This window comes from Chelonia mydas, chromosome 6 (genome assembly GCF_015237465.2).
Source record: "Chelonia mydas isolate rCheMyd1 chromosome 6, rCheMyd1.pri.v2, whole genome shotgun sequence".
Taxonomy (NCBI): Eukaryota; Metazoa; Chordata; order Testudines; family Cheloniidae; genus Chelonia; species Chelonia mydas.
This window is the reverse complement of record NC_051246.2, coordinates 95,190,672-95,203,729: the sequence shown is the minus strand read 5'-3', so window position 1 is coordinate 95,203,729 and position 13,058 is coordinate 95,190,672. Positions and strand designations below refer to the sequence as shown.

Below are 13,058 nucleotides of genomic sequence, written 5' to 3'. Positions count from 1 at the left end.
GAGCACCAGCCACACTGAGCCCTCTGCTGAAAAAGAGGGACCAGCTTTTCCTTTCTTTTCTTTGTGAATCCCTGGGATTCAGCCGGGGTTGTTTGGACATGCAAGGGATAAGGAGCCCAGATCTTCCTCCCAAGGACTATTGGGCTTTACCCTACATGAGGCTGCAGGGACCTGGCCCATTTGTGAGCCATGGACATCTTTTGCCTTTTTCTTTTGGATTATTTTAGCCCCAGCCAGAAGAGGGCAGACTCCCTAAGAGTTATGTATCCCAAGTACATAACACAGACTACAGTCATGCTGCCATCCAGAGAAGGACATCCAAAATAAGAGAGGGGCACCTCCCCCGCTTAACCCAGGGGGCAGTCAGAGAGATACAACTTATCACACACAGAAACAGGCAACAGATGATGGCAAAGACCAAAATAAAACAAAAGGTCCTTACTAATATTCTCACAAAACAACGGAGACAAAGTGAAACTTCCTTTCCTTCAACTATTTTTCAGGCCAGTGGTCAAACTCTAGTCAAGTTGCCCATGCTCCTCTTGACCTGCTGCTCACAAACAGGGAAGAACTGGTAGGGGAAGTAAAAGTGGGTGGCAACCGGGCAGCAGTGACCATGTGATGGTCAAGTTCAGGATCCTGACAAAAGGAAGAAAGGAGAGCAGCAGAATATAGACCCTGGACTTCAGAAAAGCAGACTTTGCCCATCAGTCCCCTAAGGGAGTCAGAGTCCCCTGGGAGGCTAATATGAGGGGGAAAGGAGTCCAGGAGAGCTGGCTGTATTTCAAAGAAGCATTATTAAGGGTGCAGGAACAAACTATCCCGATGTGTAGAAAGAATAGTACATAGGGCAGGCAACCAGTTTGGCTCAACAGAGAAATCTTCAGTGACCTTAAACACAAAAAGGAAGCTTACAAGAAGTGGAAACTTGGACAGATGACTAGGGAGGAGGATAAAAATATTGTTCGAGTATGCAGGGGTTTAATCAGGAAGGCCAAAGGACAATTGGAGTTGCAGCTAGCAACGGATGTGAAGGGTAAAAAGAAGGGTTTCTACAGATATGTTAGCAACAAGAAGAAGGTCCGGGAAAGTGTGTGACCCTTACCGCATGGGGGAGGCAACCTAGTGACAGATGATGTGGAAAAAGCTGAAGTACTCAATGCTTTTTTTGCCTTGGTCTTCACAGACAAGGTCAGCTCCCAGACTGCTGCACTGGGTAGCACAGTACTGGGGGAGGTGAGCAGCCCTGGTGAAAGAACAGGTCAAGGACTATTTAGTAAAGCAGGACATGCATAAGTCCCTGGGGCCGGATGCAATGCATTGGAGGGTGCAGAAGGAGTTGGCTGATGTGATTGCAGAGCTATTGGCCACTATCTTTGAAAACTCGTGGCAATTGGGGGAGGTCCAGGATGATTAGAAAAAAGCAAATATAATGCCCATATTTAAAAAAGGGAAGAAGGAGATTCTGGGGGAACTACAGACCGGTCATCCTCACCTCAGTCACTGGAAAAATCATGGAGCAGGTCCTCAATACATTTTGAAGCACTTAGAGGAGAGGAAGGTGATTAGGAACAATCAACATGGATTCACCAAGGGCAAGTCATGCCTGACCAACCTGATTGCCTTCTATGATGAGATAACTGGCTCTGTGGATAGGGGGAAAGCGGTGGATGTGATATATCTTGACTTTAGCAAAGCTTTTTATACAGTCTCCCACAGTATTCTTGCCAGCAAGTTAAAGAAGTATGGATTGGATGAATGGACAATAAGGTGGATAGAAAGTTGGGTAGATAGTCGGGCTCAATGGGTAGTGATCAACAACTCGATGTCTAGTTGGCAGCCGGTATCAAGCGGAGTGTCCCAGCGGTTGGTCCTGGGGCCTGTTTTGTTCAACATCTTCATTAATGATCTGGATGATGGGATGGATTGCACCCTCAGCAAATTTACAGATGACACTAAGCTGGGGGGAGAGGTAGATATGTTGGAGGGTAGGAATAGGGTCCAGAGTGATCTCGACAAATTGGAGGATTGGGGCAAAAGAAATCTGATGAGGTTCGGCAAGGGCAAGTGCAGAGTCCTACACTTAGGATGGAAGAATCCTACAGGCTGGGGACCAACTGGCTAAGTGGCAGTTCTGCAGAAAAGCACCTGGCGATTACAGTGGATGAGGAGCTGGATATGAGTCAACAGTGTGCCCTTTTTGTCACAAAGGCTAATGACATATCAGGCTGCATTAGTAGGAGCGTTGCCAGCAAATCAAGGGAAGTGATTATTCCCCTCTATTCGGCACTGGTGAGGCCACATCTGGAGTATTTCATCCAGTTTTGCCCCCCCCCCCCACTACAGAAAGGATGTGGGCAAATTGGAGGGAGTCCAACGGAGGGCAACGAATATGGTTAGGGGGCTGGGGCACATGACTTACCAAGAGAAGCTGAGGGAACTGGGCTTATGTAGTCTGCAAAAGAGAAGAGTGAGGGTGGATTTGATAGCAGCCTTCAACTACCTGAAGGGGAGTTCCAAAGAGGATGGAGCTAGGCTGTTCTCAGTGGTTGCAGATGACAGAACAAGGACCAATGGTCTCAAGTTGCAGTGGGGGAGTCTAGGTTGGATATTAGGAAACACTATTTCACTAGGAGGGTGGTGAAGCACTGAAATGGGTTACCTAGAGAGGTGGTGGAATCTCCATCCTTAGAGGTTTTAAGGCCCAGCTTGACAAAGCCCTGGTTGGGATGATTTAGTTGGTGTTGGTCCTGCTTTGAGCAGGGGGTTGGACTAGATGATCTCCTGAGGTCTCTTCCAACCCTAATCTTCTATTACTCTATGAAGATTCCAAGCTACGTTCAATGATTTAGTTGTATTTGGGGGGCTTAGTTTAGTTTTGGGGTAGTATGTAATGTCTAATGTCTACAGATTCTGAGCACATAAGCATGGAATTATTTATCTATTTCCTCTGGCAGAAAAATAAGAGAGGTGTTCTGGGCATTGACTTTGCAGCTGACAGTGTTGCTATAGTAAGAAGCCCGTGACCTCCCTGACATGTCCAAGCTATATTTCTGTAGGGAAGGACTAACAGGAAGTGTGCAAGGCAGCATTCATTTCAGTTCAAGTGCTGGAGATAACCTTCAACTTCCCCCACTTCTCATGTCCCTCCACAGCAGTTATCATAAGCAATTACCAGATTTCGAAACCTGTTGAACTGTTGGCTGGCAGCAAGGCCTGCATCAGCTGAGAGTATAATGCAATATTGCACTAAGCTGACCAAGCTCACTGTGCTGGCTTGATCTGAACTTATATTAAGAACCCAATACTTGGCTTATTCCAAAATAATAATTTCCCCGTTCTTTAGACAACAGGAAACATTTCATGGTTTCCCTTTAGTCATTAGGCCTAATTTGGTTTTTGCACAATATTGAGTCTTCTTTGCTGTCACAGCTGTTCCAAATAGAACAGAATGTTCAAAAGCAGGTAACAGAAGGGTGCTAATCTGATTTCAGTGATCAGCATGGCTTAGTTCAAGAAATCGCTCTTTATTGCTTGCATTTCTTACCATGCACTGAATTGTCTTATCTGCCTCAAATACACTATTGTTTTGCTTCTTTATGTTATTGTTACAATTTATCATTAGCTATTCTATCACTCAGCCTTATGGAAGAGAGGGAGATCCAGAGAGATCAAAGTTCCTGCTTGCTAACCGTTTCAATTCACACTTTATATACAGTGCAGTACTCTCACTGTATAAAGTAGCCAAGTATTTGTTAAGTGATAAGGAAGTATATGTTAAAAGGGAGTTTTTATAAAGAGCTTCTGTGGTGTGCAGTAGCCTTATATCAACCTTTTTACATACAGCTTCTTGCCTGAGTCAGCCTCCCTCCTCCTGTATGACCTTCAACCCCTTCCTCACCGAACGTACTTCTTTCAGCTTGCTTTCTCACATTAATCTCAGAGAAGGCTCTATTTGGTCTCACTTTATGACCTGATTATTTTATTTTAAGCAACAAAAATAAAAACAAACACAAACCAGAAAGTTCATGATCACTCTTTGTAGATTGCTATCCCAAGATCAATTTTGCCCTGTCCCTTTGTTTTCAGTTGGCTCCTCTCCTTCTCACCTCCCTCCCATACTCTCTGATTTCATCTGTTGAATTTAGGCTCATGACAGGCTCTAAAAACCTGATTGCTTAGAAGAGCAGGATAAGTTAGTTATAAATACTATCTGGACAGATTAAAATGTCAGATTTCCTGCAATGGGGGAGGTGGGGAGTGGGCTGAGTAACATTAAACATAATACTGAGCTGTCAGTCGGGGGGCTGAAAGATAGTGGAGAAAAGAAAACTGAGGGTAGGGGAAGGGAGCAGGAGGAAGGGCAGAACACAGGAATAGAACTGATGATAAAACAGTATGTAGAATAACAAAATGAAATAAGAGAGAAAATTTACAGTGATGGACCCTATGCTACATAGAACTGAACGTTTTAAGAAAAGTTCCCTGCCCTGAACAGCTTACAACCTAAATATGCGAACAACAACAACAAAAAGCAAAACCATGAAGAGTGTGGGGAAAGGGTGTAACAGAGAAGCTGCCAACTCTGCAAATGGAGAGGCTTCTTGCAATGCAGAGATTGCAGGTGAAGTATTGGCCCCAAGTACTGCTTGTTAATAGGTCTGTTTTAAGATGGGATTTTTGGAGTGAGTGAAGATGAAGGAAGAACAGCTTTACAGTTCCATATTCAGGGAAAAATCCTGAAATTTGGTTTTCCTTTTAAAGTTTATTACTGTAGGGTGTATATTGTAGGTACCAAGTCCCTCGTTGACACACGAGGGGATTAATGTGTGTAATTCCCATTAGTATTAATAGGAGCAAATCCCCTGTACATTAATGGGACAAAAGCTCCCTTTTAGTCTCTAAATTAATGCGGGGGGGGGGGGACAGTTTCCAAAGTGTAATACAAGAATGATAAATTGCAGGATGCTTTTAAGAAAATCCCCTGATGCTGTTTGTGAGGAAATTGAATAGCAAAATATAGTATTTTATGAACTAATACATATGAGTGTTATCATCCCTTCTCATCTGAAGAAATAAAGTAATTTAGAAACTAAGCCAACCTGTTAATCTTGTTTTGGATGTTAGAGAGCTTATTCCTTCACTCTCCCACTTCCCTGGTCCTTCTCGCATGAACAGAGAGCAACAATACCCGAAGTCCGAAGGTGCAAACAATTCGATGTTTATTGGGGTGAACTTCCAGCAAGCTTAAATACAAGTTCCTTTTTCTTTATTTTCGAATCCCCGCTTACTTCCTGTTTGCCCCTAATTTATATAGTAATACTCTTAGCTATACCTTAACCAATCATTCTACTGAAATTTAACTAACCAATCCTAACATACTGTAACATGATTAGCTAACCAATTATATCCCACCACAATAATTAGATTACATCCAGCAAAATTAATTATACAGCAGACAGAAACAATCACAGAACCAGACAGAGATTATACAGACAAACAATAGCAAAGTGGGAACTATAATGACAAAACAATACAGAAGTGAGGATTTCACATCCCAGCTATTGATAAGTGAGTTCTTGCCAGACAGGATGCTATCAAACTAAGTTTCCTTTTACATTTTCTAGGCACTTCCCTTTCTCTGGAGGTGATAGGAATACAATCCTGTCCTGATAGTGCCTGACAGCCCAATAGCACCTTATTTCAATGTGACTAGTTTGGAATGTGAGGATGTGACTGTTCGCTTCCTAGCTTATGGCTGCCTCTGTTGCTTAGCCAAAGGCCTTAGCCTAAGAACAGGGCCTCAGACTGTCACAGTAAGAGAAGGACCTTACACTGGCAGACAGTGATTTTGATTCTTTCTTTTATACCTCTAACTAGCCAAGTGATAAGAATACCCCTAAATTCTTAAAGTACAGGCCTTTACAGACAGGCCTGAATATCTATATCCTAACATTGGAGAGCAATATATCTAAAGACCCCTTGCTTCAATGCTAAAACAGATTTCCAGATATTTTTGGTTAAATTGCATTGTTTAAATGTTCTACTCTAACCGCTCAACCAAGTGCCTCCTCTCAACAAAGTAATATGTTGTATGCACATATCCAGATGCTCTTTTCTGTATAAATAAGAACAGCATATATGGGATTTTACTTTATTTTAAAATTGGGAGGAAAAATGCAATTTCAGGTTTTCATAGGTGAAATATGAAACCTGTATTTAAAAGATAAAAATTTTGGATTTAATTAATGGGAGGGGAAAATGGATTTGAGTTTTGCAGTTACTTAGATTTCTTGTTGGAACAAGTTGATGTGGATCAGTGTTCAGTTGTGTCATCAATGCATGCATGCTCTGTCCTTCTGTTTCATTCTGGGGTCTACATGTGATTATACAGGAAAGGAACCATGCCACATTTATACAGCTTGTTATAGTGGCAAGAAGCAGCCAAGCTCCCTGGGCAAAGCAGGGAAAGTAGCTTCTTTCCAGGAGTTACGAATGTTGACAAGGACAAGAAATTTGGGACAAACTCAGATTTAAACCTAACTACAAGATTTACGTTCTGTGGATAGGAATCAGAGTTTATCAGTTTAATGCTAAAAAATACCATCTCTGTGTATAACCAAACTGGAGGCTGTTTTTAATCTCAGTAAATAAGGAGATATATAACTTAAGTACTGCATATTTTTCACAGAAAGCATGTTCATTGCCTTTCTTAGGATGAGAAAATGGATGCTGATGTTTCTGACATACAAGCGGCAGCTTTCTCCTCCAACTGGCGGACTAAAACCAGCTTTATGTCCAGCTCACTGCTTTCAGATTCAGGCTGTAAGTATTGGGTATCCTCTGTTTTTAAAACTATTTTAGTGGAATGACAGAGACCCCGTTGAAATCATCATAGGATTCTTGCTGGCTTTCAGCTTCAGGCACTGAATTTATCCTGTAGTTAGTGCTATGTCACACTGGGATTTTTTCCATTTGGAAATACTGCATTTTGTCAGCAAAGTCCAGAAGAAAGAAAATTACATGCATTGTAATATGAATCCTGGAAGTGGGAACCTTAGCTTTAAAAGACACTGCATTTCCAGGCCACATGCAAAATACCCAACCAAAGCACCCCATACAAATTCCTATTAATTATTCTGTCTGACATTAGTGCCAGTGGAGTGTAACAGCAGAAGCAGAATTCCCTATCCATGACCTCCTTTTTGGAAAGTTGCTGTTTGGTTGCAACTTCTAGTCCACGAGTCTATGCATAACGGGTCATAAGAGGCTGCAGCGGTCTCTCAAAGAGGTAGTGATGTGATGAATGGGAGACTCTGAAGGGATCTTAAGCTCCAACTCTGATGAAGTTGCTTCTTTTTTTGAACTAAACCATCTCTGCCACAACTGACTTACAAAAATACCTCTGAAGAGATTTTTTGTTCTCTGGAACAGGCCAGTTTGCAGCAGGCATCAGATATTTTTTTTAAAAATCCTGGAGCACAAAACTAACCCCTACAATTTTGTCACACCCCCCCCCAAATAATTTCAACATATACAGGTTGAATGCTGTACTATACATTTGCAACATTGTACTCTGTATTTTTTCTGAAACAGTGTCACAGTTCAGTGTTACCTGCACCTTTCATCCCTCTTTGCTCTCTGAGTGGCCCCAACACAGGTGACAGAACAATGCTTCCTCAGCTCTCGTCCCCTAATGCCCCTACTCTACTTGCGCTACATTGATGACATCTTCATCATCTGGACCCATGGAAAAGAAGCCCTTGAGGAATTCCACCATGATTTCAACAATTTCCATCCCACCATCAACCTCAGCCTGGACCAGTCCACACAAGAAATACACTTCCTGGACACTACAGTGCTAATAAGCGACGGTCACATAAACACCACCCTATACCCGAAGCCTACTGACCGCTATACTTACCTACATGCCTCCAGCTTTCAACCAGACCACACCACACAATCTATTGTCTACAGCCAAGCTCTACGATACAACCGCATTTGCTCCAACCCCTCAGACAGAGACAAACAGCTACAAGCATTCTTACAACTACAATACCCACCTGCTGAAGTGAAGAAACAGATTGACAGAGCCAGAAGAGTACCCAGAAGTTACCTACTACAGGACAGGCCCAACAAAGAAAATAACAGAACGCCACTAGCCATCACCTTCAGCCCCCAACTAAAACCTCTCCAGCACATCATCAAGGATCTACAACCTATCCTGAAGGACGACCCATCATTCTCACAGATCTTGGGAGACAGGCCAGTCCTTGCTTACAGACAGCCCCCAACCTGAAGCAAATACTTACCAGCAACCACACACCACACAACAGAACCACTAACCCAGGAACCTATCCTTGCAACAAAGCCCATTTCCAACTGTGTCCGTATATCTATTCAGGGGACACCATCATAGGGCCTAATTACATCAGCCACACTATCAGAGGCTTGTTCACCTGCACATCTACCAATGTGATATATGCCATCATGTGCCAGCAATGCCCCTCTGCCATGTACATTGGCCAAACTGGACAGTCTCTAGGTAAAAGAATAAATGGACACAAATCAGACGTCAAGAATTATAACATTCAAAAACCAGTTGGAGAACACTTCAATCTCTCTGATCACTCGATTACAGACCTAAAAGTGGCAATTCTTCAACAAAAAAACTTCAAAAACAGACTCCAATGAGAGACTGCTGAATTGGAATTAATTTGCAAACTGGACACCATTAAATTAGGCTTGAATAAAGAATGGGAGTGGATGTGTTATTACACAAAGTAAAACTATTTCCCCATGTTTATTTTCCCCCCTACTGTTCCTCACACGTTCTTGTCAACTGCTGGAAATGGCCCACCTTGATTATCACTACAAAAGGTTTTTTTTTCTCTCCTGCTGCTATTAGCTCACCTTACCTGATCACTCTCATTACAGTGTGTATGGTAACACCCATGGTTTCATGTTCTCTGTGTATATAAAATCTCCCCACTGTATTTTCCACTGCATGCATCCGATGAAGTGAGCTGTAGCTCACGAAAGCTTACGCTCAAAATAAATTTTTTAGTCTCTAAGGTGCCATAAGTACTCCTTTTCTTTCAACATAGATGACAGGCCTTGAGTCCTCACCTCCTCTATGTGGAATCCTGTCGTTCTGTCATTCTTACCTGTCACACAGGGGTGCTGCACTCTCTGTACCAACTATGATTGCTCAGCAGACCCAAAGTGTTTGGCTACCTTGGTTCTTCCCTTCTGACCCATGACCAGTGGTAAATAGTTACCCAAAACAACCTTTTTAAAACCTGTTTAATCACAACAGTAGATACACAGCATGTCATGACAATAGGTTTTGAAACACAATAAGAGGTCTACACACATATCTGTTTTGTCTATAGGCTTAGGTAGGCAAGCTTATCCCAGATACCCCAATCTCTGGGAACTTGAAGTTCAGTCTGCTCCCCAGAGGAGTTATTTAAGTTAAACACCAATGTGAACACAAGAACAAATGGCTATAAACAGGCTATCAATAAGTTTAGGCTCAAAATTAGGTGACAGTTTCTAACCATCAGAGGAGTGAAGTTCTGGAATAGCCTTCCAAGGGGAGCAGTGGGGGCAAAAAACCTAATTGGCTTCAAGACTGAACTTCATAAGTTGATCGAGGGGATGGTATGATAGGACTGCCTACAGTGGTATGCGGCCCATCAGCGACTGCCAGTAGCAAAAATCCCCAACAGCCAAAGATGGGACAGTAGATGGGGAGGGCTCTGAGTTATTACAGATAATTCCTTCCCAGGTATCTGCCTGGTGGGTCTTGCCGACATGCTCAGGGTCCAACTGATCACCATATTTGGGGTCAGGAAGGAATTTTTCCCCCAGTCAGATTGACAGAGACCCTGGAGCGGGGGGTTCACCTTCCTCTGCAGCATGGGGCACAGGTCATTTGCAGGTTTAAAATAGTGTAAATGGTGAATTCTCTAACTTGAAGTCTTTAAACCATGATTGGAGGAATTCAGTAACTCAGCCAGAGGTTAGGGGTCTATTACAGAAGTGGGTGGGTGAGGTTCTGTGGCCTGCAATGTGCAGGAGGTCAGACTAGATGATCACAATGGTCCCTTCTGACCTTAAAGTGTATGAGGTAAATGACCCCAATATTATCTTTTAAATACCAGCAAGTGGAGCTATCTGAAGCTATTGTTCTCTTTCCTGCACATGTGCAAATAACCCCTGCCTGAATTAACCTCTTGCAATCCTATAGCAAGAAACACAATACCAATCAACCACAATATATAATATTCATAAAATATTACAGGCATCCCCATGTCCTTCACACAGAGTAGAGATACTCTCTGAGTGGCATTTATAGGAGTTTATTAGCCAAGTAATTTTTACCTACTTCAGCATTTGTGGTTCTGAAAAACAATTTTGGAAAGTAAACAAATAGATTTACCAATCCCTTATTCTTCCTCTCTGACCCTAGACACGGCTTCCTGCAGATTAATATGAATACAATGTTTTGGTTGGAACCCTTTGTTAAAATATTGGCAGACTGAAGGTTGCCAGACCCTGAGTGAGGATTATAGGCAGGCAGAAAGTGATGAGGGGATGGGAAACAATTTTATATTCCATCCCTCTGTGTGTGGAGTGGGGGTAAGATAGCTATGTAGAGAGGGAATTGGATTGCATCCACTTATGTTACCTGACAAAGGGCCTTGCAAAACTATGGGCCATCTCTGATCCTGTAAAGTGGTAATTAGTGCTTCCATAGCAATCTTCAATTTTATAGCACTTAGAAATTATATTGATTGTATAGTGTATGGGATTATCATCTTCCTTTCATCATACTACTTCTGTTACAGTCCTTGGTTATGAATCTTTGACAGTCACCTCTTAATTTAGTATCAATCAGATGAAACACTATAACATACTTCTGTGAAACCCTACAGAAAATCTAACAATTTATTCCGCCTTGGTCTGCTGTTCCAGCACATCTGAGCTCTTATATCTACACAGCACAAGGAATCTCGCCACAGAATCAGCAGAGATACTCTTTTTTTTTTTTTTTAGGTGGAAGTCCTGACACAGTCTGTCTTGCAGTGCAATCTAGTAACTACCTGTGACATGCTGTCAACTATCTCAGTGTTGTAACTGAAATCAATATATTTGAAAATGTAGAAAAAAATCCAAAAATATTTACAATAAATTTAAATTTGTATTCTATTATTGTTTAACAGTGCGATTAAAACTGTGATTAATCAAAACTATTTTTTAATCTGGTTGATTTGTTTTGCATTAATCACTTGAGTTAACTGTGATTAATTGACAGCCCTACTTTGCAGTGATGGGGATAAATACAAACGTGGAGTCTGTGTTTGTGTATTATTACATCTATCCTTGATTAAATTTGATTTTCTTCCAAATAAGAACTGGAATCACAATTAGCAACAATCATTTTTATAACATTCATGGATTTCTGTATGGGAAGTAGCAGTGGTCTACCTGATTCAGGGAACTGGTAATGGGATAAAAATTCTATCAGCTCTAGATCACTGGTTCAAGTCTACGTCAATAATGGTGAACATCATGAGGTCCTGGACCTCTGTCCAGTGCCTAGTGAAAAGGGGCCATATCAAAATATCACAACCACATGAGGCAAAGAGAGCAAAAATTGAATGGGTCCTTGAAATGGAATTCTTCTTCAACCATTAGAGGAGTGGTTCCACCAGGGTAGAGCAAAATGATGGTGTAATGTGGGGTAAGCTTGAATGGCCACTCCCCACAGTGTACATGTTTTTTGGATGAACAGTGAAATTCATTTTCTAGAGCTAATCAAAAGACCTTTCAGCGAAACTAAATGCTCTGGAGGGGGAAAAAAAAAAGCAGCTGCTTGATAAGAGCATTGATCCCACTGTAATCGTTATGGTATATCTGCATTCAACATCATATGGGGAAAGTTCCTTTCTAAGTACATAAATGTGTCTGAAAGATTGTTGCTTACTGAGTTTTTCTTAATTTTTATAATTGATTGGGGTGGCATTTCCCATATTGTCATTTTGGCTAACAACCTATCCTTGTAGGTCTGGTGGTAATCCTCTCATGAACCTGTCCAGCACTATGAATCTTTTCTTTTTGTGCTCTTTTTTTGCTAGTTGATTCTGAAGGAATACATTGTTTTTATTCACATGATTAGGTTTTTTAATTTCTCAGTGTACAGATTGCGTACCCTCTTAATAGTAGCTGCTATTGTAGTGGTCTTTACCTTTGTCAAGAAAATGAGTTTCCTCCAAAACCATTAGTATCACTTTCCAAACTTGATGTGTCACTTTCTATGGTGAGCCTAATCTCCATCAATCAAAGAACTGAAGGTCCTGAAGTTATTTCCAGAATTTTTGAGGACTGTGAAATATTCTGGCAGCAATTCACATAACCAACTCTTCTTGCCATCACTCAGGCTAAGATTATGTCACGGAATCTGTGACTTCCAGCAACCTCCGGGACACTGGGGACCCTGCAGCAGCCCAGCTTCCACGGATGGCAGGGGACCCTCCCACAGCTACCCAACAGTTGCGGGCGGTGGGATCCACACAACTGACTGGCTGCCTCCGGTGACCCCTGAGCTGCCCAGGCACAGCTATTGGCAGGACTCCCCCGCTGTGAGTAGGGACCCCAAAGCTGCTCAGCAGCCGTGGGGGGGGGGGATTCTGCAGCTCCTCAGCTGCCGCTTGCAGGCGCCCCCCCTGCAGCTGCTTGGTCTACGCAAGCTGTGACCCCTCTTCCCCCACAGCTCCCAGCTGCCATGAGCAGCTGACTCCACCCACAGCTGCCACCAGCAGCTGCAGAGGGATCCTGGAGCTGCTCAGCGGCCAGCTTTGGTTGCGGGGGGCGCAGCTCCCCAGACCCCGCCACTGGCTGGCCCCCCACAACTCCTAGCCCTGCAGGTTGTGGGGAACCCTCCCAGCCACTGGGCAATGGGGTCACTGCAGCTCCTAGCTGCTGCCGGGGGGACAAGGTGCTGGATCCTCCTCCCTCCCTATTTTGTCAGGGATGTTTTTAGTAATTTT

General features: G+C 42.7%; 1 protein-coding gene across 4 annotated transcripts in view; it reads left to right on the top strand.

Annotated features, from left to right (window-relative positions):
* CEP128 (centrosomal protein 128) overlaps positions 1 to 13,058 on the top strand; it is a 428,984-nt gene that overhangs the window by 403,804 nt on the left and 12,122 nt on the right. For all 4 annotated transcript variants that reach the window (XM_043548663.1, XM_043548662.1, XM_037900795.2 and 1 more), the window contains one exon: positions 6,717 to 6,825. In XM_043548663.1, the coding sequence (XP_043404598.1) occupies positions 6,717 to 6,825 (109 nt within the window). The remainder of the gene's footprint in view (positions 1 to 6,716; positions 6,826 to 13,058) is intronic.